Consider the following 18768-nt stretch of genomic DNA (forward strand, 5'->3'; position numbering starts at 1 on the left):
AATTGAATGGGGGAGTCATAAAATTATGACTTTGTCAATAAATGCTTTATTTGTACACCTAGTGTCCTTGTGCCTACATGTATGTTGTGTAAAATCTTTTCAGGCAAAAAGAGATCAAAAGTGGGAAAAGTTAAAGAAACCTTGCTCTAGATCACATGAGCAACAAGATAAAGGACAAGATATTTTCTTCAACCCCCATGATCTCTATAACCTCTCCAAAAATAGAAATTATGTACAAAAGATAAAGTAACTTTAGCTGTTTCCATGGTATAGGACAACTAGAATTTAAAAAATAAAAACAAAAAACAACAACAACAACAAAAAAATGGGCTTACTTCAAAACCTACTTCTACAACTAGGATCCAGTCTCCAGCCCCACCCCCCATCTCACCCTATCACCACTTTCTTTTCCAATGCCATGGAAAACTCCAACTTCAGGCTGAAGAAGTTTGCAAGTCTCCTAAAGTTTGCAAGCCTCCAAAAGTTTGCTCAGACCTGGATAGTCAGCTAAGCCACAGTCCTTCAAGAGCATAAGTCTGCTAGAAGTGGTAACCTGGAAGTACCAGTGCTGCAAACCTCTGAACTGCTAGTGCCAGACCAGAGGACTGAGGATCAGAAAAAGTAGAATAATCACCATGTGGCTCTGAAATGGCGAGGGGTCACCATTTAATTTAAAAAAAAAAAAAAAAAAAAACTGGAGAGATCTCTATAAGCAAAGCAAAGTTTATTATACACTTTCATGAGAAGGGCATCTCACCCTACGAGCAGGTGATCTAAGAGAGGAAGCCTCTTCTGGGGCAGGGTCCCTAATGTACCCTTCCCACCACTGACCCTCATCCTCATTGGCTTACATTCTAAACGTGGGATCTACCCAAGAAATTGCCCAGAGTAAAGGAAGATAAGACCTATTTGAGATACAGCACCAAGAAAACCACAACCAGAAGAGAACGAGTCAGAAAATGAGTAATGAGGAAATGGGAGAGGGAAGGATGAAGGAATACTGAGAGTATTAAAGATTTCAAGAAGAAATTTCAACAATAGTAACATCAAAAGGAAATATGGCCCCCAGTTCTAGTAAATAAGTTCAGGAACCTGTGAATAAAAACTGCATAATAAAGGGAGATGACCCAATATTTGATAGACAGAGGACCTTGAGGAATTTGAGATCTTAGAAGCAAATATGCTTTTTTTTGAGTGATATAAGAAAAATAAGATTTGAGAGAATTTTATAGCCTATATACAACAAAAACAATGAGCAGAAGAGACAAACTCAAATCTGCAAAGGTAATTCTCATCAAAGATTTACAAGAGAGAACAACAGATTAAGAATACAAATACACAGAAGTGAAGGAACAACCTAAAAGAGAAGCAAAAATATAAAAATGTGTTCAGTATGTAAGCAAAATATATTGATTTTAAAGGTAAAGTGCGGAGATAACTTTAAAATTAAAGATCTCCTAGAAGTACATAACAAGACAAAATAGCCTTAAGGAAATCATAAACAAAGGTTGGCCAGAACTTCTGAACATAGAAAATGAAATTTCAATAGAAAAAATTTCATAAGACTATCTCCAGGGGAAAAAAAAAAATTTCCAAGGCTGAAAATCCCAAAACATATAGTAGTGAACTTTGACAATTCGATTCTGAAACAAATTCTGAAAACCATCAAGAGAAAGATCTTCAAATACAAAGGAAAGGACATTCAAACAATATAAGGCTATTCTTGACCAACTGGGGAAAAAGTTAAGGAAATCATGTGTTCAGAAGAGTAGTGGCACTCAGAATGCAGTGCAGGATGATCTATCCCACAAATATGAACTTAACCATACAGGACAAAAGATGGATATTCTATAATAAAACAGAACTGAAGACATTATTTACTTCCCTAATATAGAAAATGAGAAATTTGAGAAGAAATAAATGCAGCAACAGAGTAACAACAAAGATTAGTAAGAGACTTGTTTCTAAATGTAAATAAGAAAGAGATAGGTTATGGCAGAAATCTAGAGCTGGACAGCAGTCATTATGAACAGAACAAGGAAACACCCTGACTATAGCTTCATTTGTGGGACTACATTGTAAGTTGGGGAAGAGAGGGGGAGAAGAGATGAGTGACCAAAAGGGGAAAGGGTAGGGAGAAGAATGTACAGTAACTACAACAATGAAAATGGGAAAGAATGACACACCAAGAAATCAGAAACACAAAAGTAAATGTAACAAAATTATAAAGATCAAGTGAGACTTGCAGAAACAGATTATGAGAAAATACCCAAAACTTACCCCTTCATGGATTAGAGAGATCCTCATGTTACACAATGCATAGTTTCAGACTGTTTCAACAAATCAATTGTGCTATTTTTTTTTCTCTCTAAAATTACTATTTGTCAAGAGGCAGCTATATGGCAGGCACAGTGGACAGAGCACTAGTCCTGAATTCAGGAGGATCTAAGATCAAATCCAGTCTCAGATACTTTACACTTCCTAGCTATGTGACCTTGGACAAGTCACTTAACACCAACTACCTCAAAAAAATTAATAAATAAAAATACTATTTGTCATATGGGATGGGTCTCTCAGAGGGGGAAAGTTATACGAGATACCATAGTGATGAAAGAAATAGAAAATATCAATAGAAACATTTTTCCAAAAAATATATTATAACCAAAACTCAATTGTAAACCAAATTCCAGAATACAGGGAAGAGCAAAGGGCTATTCTTTGGAAGCTAGGGAAAGGTGAGCTTTGAACAAATAAAGAGAATTGCTACTTCATAATCAAATATAGTTCTTTAATAAATCAATAAGCATTTGCTAATGCTTATTAGCATATATTAATATACCAGGGATCAGGCTAAGAACTGATACAAAGATAAAGCAAAAGTGGTCCCTGCCCTCATAAAGCTTACATTTTGGGAAAGCTAGATGATTCAGTGAATAGATCACTAGCTGTGAAGGGGAGGACCTGAGTTCAAATCTGCTCTCAGACACTTAGCACATCCTAGCTGTGTGACCTTGGGCAAATCACTTAACCCCAATTGCCTCAGCCAAAAAAAAAAAAAAGGAAGAAGCAGCAGCTTACTTTTTAACTAGACTAAACTCAATGGTAAAGGATATATACTAATAAATAGACCCTCAAAAAACTGGTGTGAATGATTGAACTGTGATAGCTAAGGAAATCTAAAATTTCTGACTTCCTTCACTTTTGAAGGAGAACAACCACATAGAACAACCACACCCTCTGACAAAACATCATTTCCTGCCTCCAATATAGAAAATACTGGGGCAGCTAGGTGGCTCAGTGAATAGAGCACCAGCCCTAAATTCAGAAGGACCCGAGTTCAAATCTGATCTCAGACACTTAACACTTCCTAACTGTGTGACCCTGGGCAAGTCACTTAACCCCAGCCTCAGGGAAAAAAAAGAAAAGAAAAGAAAATACTAACTTGGATGGACTAAGTGGCTGAGCCCCCCCAAAAAAAAAAAAAAAAATCACAAAATTACAGATTTAAAAATTGGAAAGGACTCAGCAATCTTATTAAAAAGAAGAAAACTAAAGATCTAAAGAGAGGTTAAATGAACACAATGACCACAACCACATAAACAAAACAGTATTGAAAAACTTCAGAATACCAATCAAACCTTTGCTTCATAAATGGACAGGAAAAGGTATCTATGTAATTTCGGATGGGTTTTTTGACCACAGCAGTATACTAATCGAGCAATTTCTGATACAAACTCGCTAAAAGATACTGTTAATTGAACAGTGTTATAGGGAGCAGTCCCTTAGGAACTATTATAAATATAATAATATTAGGCTAGGTTTTGGTTATCATTTATTATTCCCCTCCAAATGCTTCACAATCTAGCCATGTTGGTCCAATGGCCCATGCTAGTTCCTCACATAGGTTTCATTTTCTGTCACTGGACATGGGCTATGCCTCAGCCAAAAAAAAAAAAAAAAAAAAAAAAAAAAAAGATAGCAAGTAATTGTGCCCCAAGTCAAATGTGAATGTAAATTGTTAGCACTACTGTATATCTACCCAGGTTACTTATACCTTCGGAATCTAATACTTAACGTGCAACAAGAAAATTGGATTTACACACATATATTGTATCTAGGTTATACTGTAACACATGTAAAATGTATGGGATTGCCTGTCATCTAGGGGAAGGAGTAAAGGGAGGGAGGGGAAAATTTGGAAAAATACAAGGGATAATGTTATAAAAAAAATTACTCATGCATATATACTGTCAAAAAAAATTTACAATTATAAAAAAGGATACATACATATTCTGCATATCCTTGTCTCTATTACAGAGATAAAAGATTATTATAGTAACACAATGTTCACTTTCATCTTATAGTTCCTTTATCTATTTTGCTAGAGTGATTTAATAGATAAAAATGTTAATATGTATGGGAATGCCTGCCATCTAGGGGAGGGGGTGGAGGGAAAGAGGGGAAAAACTCGGAACAGAAGGGAGTACAAGGGATAATGTTGTAAAAAAAAAAAAAAAAATAAATTTACCTATGCATATGTACTGTCAAAGAAAATGTTATAATTATAAAAATTAATAAAAAAGAAAAAAAATAGAAAAAATGCATTTATTGTCTGTGACCCACAGAACTAATGTTGGTGAAACAAAATAAATATTTTTAAAAGAAAAAAAAGTGTGTGCAAGGAATAATGTAAAAAAATTACCCATGCATATGTACTGTCAATAAAAAGTTATAATAAAAACATACATATATATATACACATATATATATTTCCAAAAAAACCTGAATGTAAATTTATGTTTAATGTGATTGTATATGTATAACTTGTATAAAATTGATAGCCATCTGGAGAGAAAGGGAGGGAAGGGAAAGGAGAGAGAAAATTAATGGAAATCAAAAAATTAAAAATGTTGAAATTTACTAAAGTTTTAAAAAAATGAAAAAAAAAAAAAGAAGTTATTCTACTTTCTTCTAAAAAGCTGATCAATACAGCCCTCCTTTACCATTTATTTCACTAGATCCCTGACATAAGGGAATTGATAAGACAGAAGTCAGTAATTCTCAACACTCTCTATGACCTTAAGAATCAGTCATATTGAATTAGTTGCAGTAAAATATTTATTAAATATATACTATGTGCAGAGATTCTGCTGACTGCAAGAAGATGTAAGAATGAATAAGAAAAAGCTTAATTCTCATAGTTTTCAATCACATAGGAGTATAACAAATACTATAAAGATGTTAGCTCCAAGGGATACAGTACAATTCACTTTAAATAGCCCTTGACAAAAGCCAGAAGACCTGGGCTTCAAACACAGAAACAAGTCTCTTCATACTTGAGTCTCATTTTCCTTGCTGGTAAAATGAGGCAGCCAGAATAGATGGCCTCTCTGGCCTATACCAATTCTAACATTCTGAATCTATGGATCTTGTTTAAGCCATTGTTTTATATATGAAGTGCTTAATAAATGTTTATTTAATTGTAAGTTTTGGTAGGAAAGGCAACAGGGTACAGTGAATAGTGATTCAGCCTCAGAATCAGGAAATCAGAAGACCTGGGTTTAAGTCTCCTCTCTGACAAACTTGCTCCCTAATAATTCAGTTGATGATAGTTGTCCTTTGTTCTCAAAAAGGACCAAAATGGCATTATTCCGTTTAGGGTTGAGTTACAGTGGCTGATCAGACCAATATGACCTCAGAATGCTCTGCCACAGGTTAGACACAAATAGTCCCTATAAACATTTGGGATATACTCTCTTAACTTTGACATTTCAAGTTTCTTCTGAGATAATTCAATTTTGCTTTGCTCTTTGCCAGTCACAATGGAGTGAAACAAGGCTGTATACTTACTGTTGTACTTTTTTTAGAATGTTTTCAACCAAATTATCAAAATGCCATCAATCAAAACAAACATTGACTCAAAGTCAGCTACCACACTTGATGGGAAATTTTTCAACCTGAAAAGGCTACAAGCCAAAACCAAAGTAGAAACAGTATTGGTGCCTGGCTTTTTGTTTGCAGATGATTATGCAATCAATACAACCTCTGAAGACAAGTGCAACAAAGTTTAGATCGAGTCTGCTACTTGTGTTAATATTGGACTAACCCATCAAGAAAATACAGGTACTTCATGAGCCAACACCACACCATCCATATGTGGAATCTAGTAAATCACTTAACTTCTGGGTGTTGTAGGCCAGAGCTTAAATTTTTTCCACTAGCAATCCCTTTTAACCTAAGAAATGTTTACATGGCCTCATGTACATAGATATATAAAATAGGTAGGCAAATCAAACATTTACTGGTAATAAATAATGTTTTTGTAATCCTAACATTCAGTTACAAGATCCAATATTGGGTCATAAACCACAGATTTAAAAATGGGGCCAATACTCAAACTCTAAGCTGAAATACAGCTGTGGATTCAAGTATGTAGAGAGAGTTTCTTCACCAAAGATTTTTTTATGTCAATTTAATCACAGATCAAGACCACCTCCCCTGCAAAAATGTACAATGAGCATAGTCCATTCATCCACACAGGATTATTTATAAAGTAGTATACAGAGATTCAGTCTACCATCCTGCACATTCCAACCTAAAAGATTTTCATATTGCCATCCAGTCCTAGATGTCAACATTTTGTTGATTAGCCTATATACATTAGCATTTATTATCACTTATTCTAGTATCTCAAATAAGAAAAAGTAAGGAAAGCTTCCAATACATTGAGTAGACTCTCTATGGACAAAAATCACGCATAAAGGGTTTCCACGCAGCATGATTAGGTGCCCACACATTTTGGGAAATACACTAGTCGCAATGTAATCACAGATCCATTTGAGACTAGTAAGTACCTAGCATTTATTCCTTCATTCAATAAGCACTTATTAGGCAACTTATATGCAAAACCCTTCAGAGAGATAAGTATTCAGAGAGATACAAAGATTAAATAAAAAAAGGCTCTCAATATTATCTCCGTTCATCCTGCATCCAGGTTCTCCTAAATTCAATCTATCTTCCACACAGTTGCCAAATTGATATTCCTAACCTAACTTGGCTCAGGAAGCTTCAGTGGCTCCCTATTGCTTCTTATGATCAAAACCAAATTCCTTTGTTTAGCAGTAAATATCTTCATATCTAGCTACAGACTGATAACACTATTATTCTATCATCTCCACTCACCCCCATCTCAAGAACTCTCTATTTCAGTCAAACTGACCACTTGCTCCTCCTCTCTCACAGCATTCTATCTGCATATAAAGACCGCATCACCCTTGCCTGAGACAGTCAGCCTTCTAACCTTGAACTTCTCTCTTCAAGAACCAACTCTTAGAAATCATTCTTGCTAGTCTCGATTGTTAGTACTTCCATTACTGTGTACTTTTTAATGTACCCATTATTTTCATCTGTGAATATGTTATTATATATTTGTACTAGAACATAAACCCCCTGACACTTAATAAAGGTTTACTGATTGATAAGACCTAAACATTTAACTATGAAACACATTATTACTTTGCAAATTAATACAAGCAGAACAAAATAACTAGTTGAGGGGCAGCTAGGTGGCGCAGTGGATAGAGCACCAGCCTTGAATTCAGGACCGGAGTTCAAATCTGGTCTCAGACACTTAACACTCCCTAGCTGTGTGACCCTGGGCAAGTCACTTAACCCCAGCCTCAGGGGAGGGAAAAAATAACTAGAGTGATGAATGAGGAAGATGACAGCTAGCTATAAGGAAAACAATTAAGAATTATCCTTTAAAAAGTGATTAAAGGGACTATTTTTGACAATGACTTACTCCTAAGAATATGCCCCAAGGAGACCAATGACAGGTAGAAAATCATCTTATATACTGAGACACTTCATGCAGAGCATTTTGCATTAGTAAAAACCTAAAAAATAGATGTTCAGCTATAGAGAAATGATTAAATATATAGTGGTTCATACTGTAATGGAATGTTTCTAGGTCATAATAAATAATACATGTGAAGAATTCAGAAAAACCTTGGAAAACTTAGCAAGTACTAAACTAAAGCAGTACCAGGGGGAAAAAAGGGGGGAGGGGGGGAAGTACAACAATATAACAGGAAAGAACAATAAAAATAAATAATATTATATGCTATATAATTATAATGACCACATCTGACCCTAGAAAAGAGCTGAGTAAATGTACTTTCCTCTATTTATTACAGAACTGGGGACTATTGGTGTGGGGTATTACATATGTTGTTAAACATAATTTTGTGTCATTTGGGTTTGGTGAACTCTATATTTGTTTTTTTTTTTCTTCCCAAGGGAAGATTCACTTTTCAAGAGAACTATATTTGGAAGTTCATATCATACAAAAGTAAAAGACATCAATAAAAAAGAAATATAAATTTAATAAAGAAAAAGAAAAAAGAGCACTTGAACAGGATCTGAGACTAAGATTTTAATCCTTGTTCTGTACTTGGCTTTAGGCAACTTAATTAATTTCTTTGTGCCTCAATTTCCTCATTTGTAAAATGGCTAGAACTACCTACCACCCAAGGTTATCCTGAGAGTGCTCTTTAATATAAACCTTAAAATGCTAAACAAATGAAAAAGCATTTTTTAAACAGTTTTATATGCTAGGCATTAAACTAAATCTTGGGACAGGAATGCAAAAAGAAACCATTCCTAATGCCTAAAAATTTCTCAAATTTTCTGAAGAAGAAGAAAGAAGGAGAAGAAGAAGAAAAGAGAGAGAGAGAGAGAGAGAGAGAGAGAGAGAGAGAGAGAGAGAGAGAGAGAGAGAGAGAGAGAGAGAGAGAGAGAGATTGATTGATTGATTCAGGATAGGTGTTTTGGTTTGAGATATCAAAGAGATGGTGGGTTCAGCCAAAAAGGCAAATCAATCAACACATCTTAAAAACAATCAGTTATTATTATTAGTTATTATTCTTAACCCTACCATTAATAAAATTTAAACTGAATGCTACCAACAAATACTAAAGTACTTAAAATTAAATTAAGAGCTGTATGCAATTTGACAAAAGCTTATTTGAATAGCTGCAGGACCCTGTATTAGAAACTAAAGGAGTTGTAAAATTTAGGTTATCCCTGTCCTTATAGAATCTGGAGTCTAGGAAGATAGGATATGATAAGAGATACAATAATAAATAATAATTCTATATCACTTTAAGGTTTGTGAAGTATTAGTGCTAACTCAGGTTTCCTTCTGGGTAAGCCACACAGTAAGTGTGTGGACCTAGATTTGAATTCAAGGTCTTCGAAGCTATAAGTCAAGTACTCTAACAACTGCACTATCTAACTGCCTCTACTACATACATATACCAACAAATATAATACAAAACAACACATAATCAACTCAAATGCCTAAAGGAAAAGAAGAAAAGAAGGAACATTTATTAAGCTCCTATCATGTACCAAACATTATACTGAGTACTTTATAATTAATTTCTCATTGATCCTCCTCACAATCCTATAACATAGATTCTATTATTATTCTATAATTATATGAGGGAATTGAGAGGAAGGTTAAGTGACTTGCCAGAGTCACAAGTTATTAAGGACCTCTGAAGCAAATTTGAATTCAGGTTCTTGAACTGCAGGCCCAGAAACTAGTGGAAATGAAAACAAAGTCTCAATAACTGATATACTGCAGAGGATAGACTCAGATCCAAATTCCCTAAATTTAAATCAATACTTTTCCCACTGTACTTGAGAAAAGATAAGAAATTCAATTGAGGTGTACTGAGTTTGAAGTGCTAGTGAGAAGTCCTGTCTTGGTAAATATGTCCTAGAAATGCTCATGTATATCCAGAGTTCAAGAGAGGTCAGGACTGAAAAAAGATTTGGGTGTCATCTATAGTAATAGCTGAAACTGTGGAGGTGAGATAGCCAAGAGAACAGAATCAAGGATAAAACTTTGAGATGCAAACCTTTAAGGCACAGAGATGGAGAGAAAAGTTAAATGAGACAGGGAAGCATGGAAGTCTCTGAGACAAAAGGAGAAAAATATATTCAGAAAGAAAATGGGACATGGTATCTAATGCTGAATATTTTCAAGGAAATAATACAAGAAATGTATGTCAGAAAGCCTCAGCTGCAATCCCAGCTCCATCACTAGGTTCCATGACTGTAGAGAAGTCTTTTTGTTTCTCTGGTTTGTATAACCTACTTCATAAAACTGTTGAGGAAAGTGCTTCCTAACTTGACAAGTACTACTTATATTACTGCATACAATTATTATTGGAACAATCTTTTAACTTCTCATTTGTGTCTAGACAACTTGTTGAAAATAAAATGCCCATAAATTTCTCCCAAAGAGAAAAAAAAATCAGTGAGCTTATATATAATTATTACATTTAAGTGTAAATTTCATGAACTGAACAGATTCATTAAGCAAAAGACTTCTCAGAAGAACAGCATTTTACATTGACAAATTCCTTTAATATCTAAAAGTGGAATAGAAACTTGCCTATAGGCTAACTACTGAGCAAACAGCTGATCAAAATTTACTCTGAGTAAAGCAATACTCTGGCACTAGTACCCACTCTTAAGCACAAACACCTAAGCACTATGCAAACAAGAAACCACTTAGAAAAAAAACAAAACCCAATATTCCAGAGATTTAAATTCTTTCATTCTCAAATTACTAAAATATGGCAGCATACCAGAAACAACTTGGGAAGAATCAGAGATTAAACTTCAGAATAGCTAAAAGTGGAACCAGTCAACTGATAAACATTTATTAAGCACCTACAAAGTATTAGGCATTAGACTAGGCATTGAGACATCAGAGATAAAAATGTAAAGAATGAAATCTGACTGTCAAGGAACTTACATTCTAACAAAGGAGTTCAGGTTGCCACTTCTTTAGATAAATAGAATTAGCAAGTAAGCTTATCCTGTTATGTATGGCTTACAAACAACTCGAATTTGAGGGACCGAGGAAAATAAGGAAACTTGGTATATTTCGCCCTCCTGAATTAAATTGTAATTTCTGCTATATAGTTTAACAATAACCTTAATAGTGATACTTAAATTCTGCAAAAAAAGAAAAAGAAAAAAGAAAAAAAGAAAAAGAAAAGAAAACATTCATTCCCAGCAAGTATGGTTAAGTATAAAAAGAGCTCAATCAAAAGGAAGCAGAATGTTAAAATTTCAAACAGAGATAAAAAGTTTTATCTGAATGCTTGAACAAACAAGGTTCAGAAAAATTGCTTTTCCCCCCTATAAGGAGAAATAACAGAATCACAAAAAATTATTGGTCAAAAAGGACCTCAGAAATGACCAATCATACCATAGCTGAAATATAAATTCCTACTAAATCTTCCCCAATAAATGAGTTTTATTACTGTTTTTTTGAAGAAGTCCAGCACCTGTGAACTCACACTTATTGAAGGAGTCAACTGCACTATAGAACAAGTCTTTTTTTTAGGGGAACAGGGAACAAAGGCTGAACTTTGATTTGTTATACAGAAATCCTAAATGAAGAAACTATGAACTTAATTCTTCTGCAATTTGTAATCTTAAACAACTGCCTAAACACTAAGAGATTTGTTGAAATAACTTACCTAAGACCACAAGTATTGCGTTTATCAAAGATTCTTAAGCCTCATCTTCTAGACTCGGACCCGCTCTATGTCCCTAACACTTCCCCAAACCTCTCTAAATTCACTCTGAAACATATACCCACTAGTTTCTACTTTTGCCTGCACTCCTCCCTCAGGGCCAGGCAGGACAAGCCTAAAGCCTATTCTCCGGTGGGGAGGAAGGGGGAAGAATGGGAAGGCGGCCTTAAAATTCATTACGCACGGCAATCAAAGCCCAGTATCTCAAAACTAGAAGACCTTCAGAGTTATCGGAATCAACGCACACCTGAGCAGCAATCCCTTCTCCGGGTTCCCCTAGAAGTTGAACCATCGAGCCTCTACTGGAAGACCTCTAGACAAGGGGAGCTCTGAGGTGGCCCAGTCCACCTTGGGTCGGCTGTGGTCTGGCAGGAAGTTTTCCCGTACCTAAGGCTCAATCGCTGCACCTTCCAGCGCCTGCTCCTAATTCTGCTCTCGAGGCCAAGCGGATAAGCCCAATGCCTCTCGCACATGACAACCTTTCAAATACTTGAAGTGCAACTTTGCCCGTAAATGACAGGACCGGAGCATCTCGGAGCTGGAAGGAGCTTCACGCACCAGAACCCTTCTGGAGCACACAGCGCCGGACAAGCAGACCCCCGGCCCCGAGGCAGGATCAGCAAGAAGCAGCATCCCCAGCCCTAGGCTGGGAACTGCCAGGCCAAGGAGCTTGAAGTTCCGACCCCGGCGGCCCCAGAGACTTCAGACAACGGTCCATCCCCCATCCTTTACCCCAACCCAAGCTCAACCAGCGACAGCCTGGGTCCCCTCCCTCTCTGTATCTCGGTTTCCCTGTCTGCTAGAGTGAGGAGGGAGCTGAACCAGATGATGTCTCAAGTTCCCCCAAGCTCTTTCCTTGACTACTCCCCACTTCTCTGCATCTCAGCTCCAGGGACCAGAGGGGATCAGGTGGAGGGAAAGTGAGATTGGGATGGAAAAGGAAAGGGCACAGAAGCCTGCGGGGGCGGGAAGGCGCCGCCACCGTCCCCACTCCCCCGGGGCTCCAGGAGCTGACAGGGGCGGGGGCCGGGACGGAAAGAAGGAGGGAAGAAGGGCGGGAGGACTCTCAGCTGCACCGCTCCCGGAAGGCGCGGGACCCCCGGAGTCAGCGCCCCACGGCCCCGCCGGCCCGGCCCAGCAGCCTGGCCCTTACCTTCAGGTCGTTCTCCGGCAGATACTTGCAGAGCCGCGCGATCTCCACATACTTGTCCAAGTCTAGGGGCGCCATTTTAGGAATAACAACCCGCAGTGGCGGCGGCGGCGGAGAAGGCCGAAGCCGGAACTCTGTACAGCGTCACTTCCTGTAGACGCCAAGCGTCTCTGCGTCAGGGCGTGAAAGTTTGCTCTTCCGTTTCTTCCTTCGGCCCGCCTCTATGGCCCTTCCTCTGAATGGCTCAAGACTGAAAGTCGCAGGCGTTCCACTGAAGAAGCGGAGCTTTGCTTCTCTGAAAACTTGCCGGAATCCGTAGGGTCCTGCCAAGATCCGCTAAGCCGGCTGGGACTTGTAGTTTCCCATGTCAAGTATCGCTTCTTCTACCTCTGGTTTATGCACATAAACACTTGCAGAAAGACATGCACATACACTGGGCAAAGACCGCCTTGTCCCCTGCAGGAGATCGATACTGAATTGTGACGTGGGAGAACCTTCTCTGGACATTCAGGCCATGGAGCCCTCGCTCGTGCCCCTCCCTGCCCTGCGTAATTCTCTGTCTCCCGCCTCCCCTTTCCCCATTTCCACTCAGAATCTAGTTCAAATCCGCACCTCTCCGTGCTTTTCCAGGTTTCCTACTCTTCACTGTCTTCCACGTACTGGACGATCCAGTTATACTGGCTGCTTCTGTACCTCCCACAAGACACTGCATCTCCCCACACCGCACATTTCCACTAGCAGGCCCCCAAACCCGGAAGATTGCTCTTCCTCCTGGTCTCCGCCTCCCGGTTTCCAGGTCTTTCTTCAAGTCCCAACACAGATTCCACTCTGCAAGAAGTCTTTCCCCCGCCCCTAGTTGCTAGCGCTTTCTCCTCGAGATTACGTGTAATGTATCACATGTACCTTGTTTGTACACAGCTGTTTGCATGTTGTCTCCCTCCTACACTGAGCTCCTAAAGAGCAGGAGAAAGGTGGTTTTCCTTTCTTTGTGTCCGCAAGCGCTTAACAAATGCCCGGCACATAGTAGGAGCTGGTACACTGAGTGACTGACTCCTCTCCAGATACTGGGGAACGCATATAAGAGGGGGCAGGGAATTCCCTCCGCGTCATAGGCCTGGGGGCTGCCCATAGGCCCGCAGATGTCCTTCCCTGCTGCGCTAGCAAACCACCGCCCCAGGTACGATAGGAACGGGTCGAGCCCAGCGATCCCAAACCAGGTAAACAAATCCGCTGCATCCCAGAAAGGGTCCTAAGAGACACGAGACCGGACTCCAGGCCCGGCTGCGGCCCCCTGCTCCCCGTGGGACCACAGACACTTCTCTTTGGACGTCGGTTGTCCTCATTTCTAAAACTAAGGGTGTAGTAACGGTGTGTTCTCGCTCCCCCCCAGCTCCGACATTCTTCCCACTCTGCCCAGAGAAGCACCGCTTTTCGGTTTTGCCTCTTTAAAATGAGTCGGTGCACACTGCTCCCTGAAGCTCCTCCAGATGGTTTCTCTGTATAAGACTGACCTCATCCCAGCTCCGGGACTGCTCCATACAGGATGAGGCAGAGGAGAGCCTTTTTCTAACAAGTATAATAATACTTGACATTTATATATCTATTTATGTAAAGCTTTTAAAGTTCTGCACGTTCTCGTTTGCTCTTTACAATAGTCCTATAAAAGAGTGTGAAGCTATTATTAAAATGTGTGGATCATCTAAAAATTGCGAAATGCTTAGCACTTGAATCTTGTCTGCCACTCTGCCAAAGGCACTTTGAAGTGCATAGGGGCGCATAGGACGGGGCCTTCTAACCGTTCCATAGAAACTACTTGTATGGGATTCTCCCCGTACTGAGGTAGATCAATGCCCTTGCTTGCATTGAGAGGTAAGAGAAGTTGATGAAAGATCCAATCTCTTTATTTTCTTTAGACTCTTGATTCTCTTGAACTCCTTGTGGCTTTCATCATCAAGAGAGAAGATGCATGGGATTCCAATTTTTCTTCCCAACCATGAAGAGAGAAGAACTCTGGGGAGAAGCCAATATGGGAGTCCATCATACCCCTGTCATTCACTTCATACAGGGACCAGGAATTTTCTTTTGGGCGAGATTTAGAACTTTCCCTCTTTTGGTTGAAATGAGCCATCTCTCTCCCAATTTGAAAGCTTTAACCTGAATTGTTTAGTATATATTCTTATCTTTATTCTTTATCTGATTTCTGTTTTCTTAGATACTTAGATAAATGGGTTTTTTTGCTATTTGTTATATGAGTTCATTGTGGAACTGGCATCTATTGGGAAAGGATCAAATCTTGAATATCAAGAAAGTACTTTTTTCCCATTAAAAAATAGCAATGAATATGCCCAAAAAGTTATCAAACTGTGCATACCCTGTGACCCAGCAGTACTACTCCTGGGCTGATATCCCAAAGAAATACTAAAGAGTGGAAAGGGACCTGTATGTGCCAAAATGTTTGTGGCAGCTCTTTTTGTTGTAGCTAGAAGCTGGAAGATGAATGGATGCCCATCAATTGGAGAATGGTTGGGTAAATTGTGGTATATGAAGGTTATGGAATATTATTGCTCTGTAAGAAATGACCAGCAGGAGGAATACAGAGAGGCTTGGAGAGACTTACATCAACTGATGCTGAGTGAAATGAGCAGAACCAGAAGATCATTATACACTTCAACAACAATACTGTATGAGGATGTATTCTAATGGAAGTGGATATCTTCAACATAGAGAAGAGCTAATCCAATTCCAATTGATCAATGATGGACAGAATCAGCTACATCCAGAAAAGGAACACTGGGAAATGAGTGTAAACTGTGAGCATTTTTTTTTATTTTGTTTTGTTTTGTTTCTCTTCTCAGATTATTTTTACCTTCCGAATACAATCCTTCCTTTGCAACAACAACAACAAAATTCGGTTCTGCACATATATATACATAACAAATATAGAAATATGTTTGAAATCATTGTATATATATTTACCTATATCAAATTGCTTACTCCCTTATAAGGGAGTAAAGGAAAAAAATTGAAATTCAAAATCTTACAAAAATAAGTGTTGAAAACTATCTTTAGATGTAATTGGAAAAATAGAATACTAGTAGGAAAAAAAAGAAAGAAATAGTAATCAAGAGTTTAACCTAAAACCTAAAAATTACACTCCCTAGACTAATAATATCTAAAGGAACACATACTCCAAAGAGAGCAGACCATCCTCTCCTCGCCTCCACTTCCCTCTTCCATTTCATGGCAGAAATCAATTACTCTCTTGAAGAAGGTAGTGGGGGAAAAACTAAGAAATGTCTATTCTTGCCTCACATGAGCCATAAAATATGCAAAATAAGTAAAAAATTAATAGGATGAAGGCATTAGCATCTTGTAGAAGTAAGGCCTTATGAGAAGGTAATACAAAATAAACTTTGAAGAAAACTAGGAATGCTAAAAGACAGAGATGAGCAATGAATATATTCCATATGTGGGAAGTCAGTACAAAGGGTCAAGATGTTAGATGGAGTGACATGGACTAAAAGGAACAAAAAGATTAGTTTGACTAGACTATAGAAAGAATGAGTATGCCTTAGTGAAAATGTTGATGGAGCACTCAGGAAGACCAGAGTTTAAATTCAGCCTCAGATACTGTCTAGATTTCTGACCCTGGGTAAGTCACTTTTCCTCTATCTCAGTTTATTCAATTGTAAAATGGGAATAATTATTGCATCTATTTCTCAGGACTGTTGTAAGTATCAAATGAAATAATATTTGTAACATACTAAGCACAGAGTGATACACAGGTGCTTCCTAAATACTATATTTCCATTTTTCCCAGGGTTGCTGTAAGGATAAAATGGGATCATTCCCAAAATGGCCACCATCATGAAGTAGGTGGCTTCAGAAGACTTATGTTTTTTTTTTGTTTGTTTTGTTTTTGTTTTTTTTTTATCAGTGTTATCTTTGAAGACTTACAAAAGATTAACAATTTGCATAGACTTAGTAGAAAAACAGAACTGGAGGAAGAAAGAGATGTTTAAATGTTACAGCTCCAAATTTAGAGGATACTTGTGGTAATCTAATGATAATGAAGATTCTTTAATGATTCCCTATCAAATTGGTGATTTTTTTTTTATTAACCACTCTCAAAACGAAATTCAAGAAATGTTGGAAGAAGCAAACAAAAAAAAATGTTTTTTAATGTTTTTATTAATTTTATAATTATAACATTTTTTGACAGCACATATGCATAGGTAATTTTTTGCAACATTATCCCTTGTACTCCCTTCTGTTCCGAATTTTCCCCTCCTTCCCTCCATCCGCTCCCCTAGATGGCAGGCTTTCCCATACATATTAAATATGTTATAGTATATCCTAGATACAATATATATGTGCAGAATCGGATTTTGTTGTTGTTGTTGTTGTTGTTGCAAAGGAAGAATTGGATTCAGAAGGTAAAAATAACTTAGGGAGAAAAACAAAAAATGCAAACAGTTTACACTCATTTCCCAGTGTTCCTTCTCTGGGTGTAGCTGATTCTGTCCATCTTTGATCAATTGGAATTGGATTAGCTCTTCTCTATGTTGAAGATATCCACTTCCATCAGAATACATCCTCATACAGTATCATTGTTGAAGTGTATAATGATCTAGTTCTGCTCACTTCACTCAGCATCAGTTCATGTAAGTCTCTCCAAGCCTCTCTGTATTCATCCTGTTGGTCATTTCTTACAGAACAATAATATTCCATAACATTCATATACCATAATTTACCCAACCATTCTCCAATTGATGGGCATCCGTTCATTTTCCAGTTTCTAGCCACTACAAAAAGGGCTGCAAAGAAAAATTTACAAGATATAATCAAAGCATTAGAATTCAGAGTTGAATCAATCCATTGGATTTTAGCTTATTCGAAAGTTCAGTTATATGGAATTTGAGAACAACATAAACCTTGAAGCAGATCACAATTAAAAGTTTTCTAAATGTAAATTTTATTTGTTTAATAAACTTGAATAAAGTAACAAAAAAAAAGAATAAAATGGGATAATATTTATAAAGTGCTTAGCAAACCTTAAAGTGCTATGTAAATATTAGCTACTCATTAATAAAGTCTGGAAAAATAGGTTGATATCAGGACTTTAAGTAAAAGAAGAGATAAAAGGAAAAGATATGAAATTGTAATGAATAGTAGAACAAAATGGTTAATTTGCATTTTAGAAAAATCACTTTAGCAGATTATTGAGGATGGACTGAAGAAAGCAAAAATTTAACACTATTATAATAATCTAGGGCTTGCAAGGGGAGATAAATGCCACACTATGGTGATGGCTGTATGAGTAGAGAAAGGGGGACTCCATATGAGAGAGATGTTGTAGAAATGAAATAACAAGATTTGGCCAATGGTTGAATATGTATGATAATTAGGAATGAGGAGTCAAGGGTGACAGCAAGATTTCAAAACGGGGATAGAAGTGATCCTTGGTAAATAATTTCTCCAACCTCTCACCCTGAGATCATGCTTGTTTAATCAAGTCATCTTATGCCTTGTTCCCTGATTCTGTCCCTTCCTCTACAATGGACCTCCAAAGACCATGTCCAGAAGAAACTAAGTCCCTCAACTCCAGACTTTCACTTGGGACCAGACTTTTTACCCCAACTATTTTCTTTCCTTCCTTCTTTACTTCCTTCCTTCCTTCTGTTTCTTTTTTTGCTTTTGCTGAGGCAGTTGGGGTTAAATGACTTGCCCAGGGTCACACAGCTAGGAAGTATTAAGTGTCTGAGTCCACATTTGAACTCAGGTCCTCCTGATTTCAGGGCTGGTGCTGTATCCACTGTGCCACCTAGCTGCCCCTATCCCAACTATTTTCTATCATGCTGACTTGACTATATATCTTCTTTACCTTCCTTTCCTTCTTCATATTGCTCTGGGAGCTGTATTCAAATCAATATTACCATTATTTCATGAAAGACTATGTCGTAGACTCCCTTATGGAATTGCTCACCATCCCACTGA

The 18768-nt window shown here is 37.7% G+C and overlaps 1 protein-coding gene across 2 annotated transcripts in view; it reads right to left on the reverse strand.

Moving 5' to 3' along the window:
* The window catches only part of PPP6C (protein phosphatase 6 catalytic subunit), a 45096-nt gene extending 31253 nt beyond the window's left edge, over positions 1–13843 (reverse strand). The window contains exons 1-2 of one of the 2 annotated variants that reach the window (XM_074293079.1): positions 13675–13843; positions 12775–13227 (exon numbers count right to left, since the gene is read on the reverse strand). In XM_074293079.1, the coding sequence (XP_074149180.1) occupies positions 12775–12849 (75 nt within the window). In that variant the 5' untranslated portion in view covers positions 12850–13227; positions 13675–13843. Of the gene's footprint in view, positions 1–12774; positions 13525–13674 lie in introns of those variants that run through there. The other variant, XM_074293078.1, reaches the window with a different exon arrangement.
* Positions 13844–18768: the final 4925 nt, after the last annotated feature.

The sequence above is a fragment of the Sminthopsis crassicaudata genome, chromosome 2 (genome assembly GCF_048593235.1).
Source record: "Sminthopsis crassicaudata isolate SCR6 chromosome 2, ASM4859323v1, whole genome shotgun sequence".
NCBI classification, from domain to species: domain Eukaryota; kingdom Metazoa; phylum Chordata; class Mammalia; order Dasyuromorphia; family Dasyuridae; genus Sminthopsis; species Sminthopsis crassicaudata.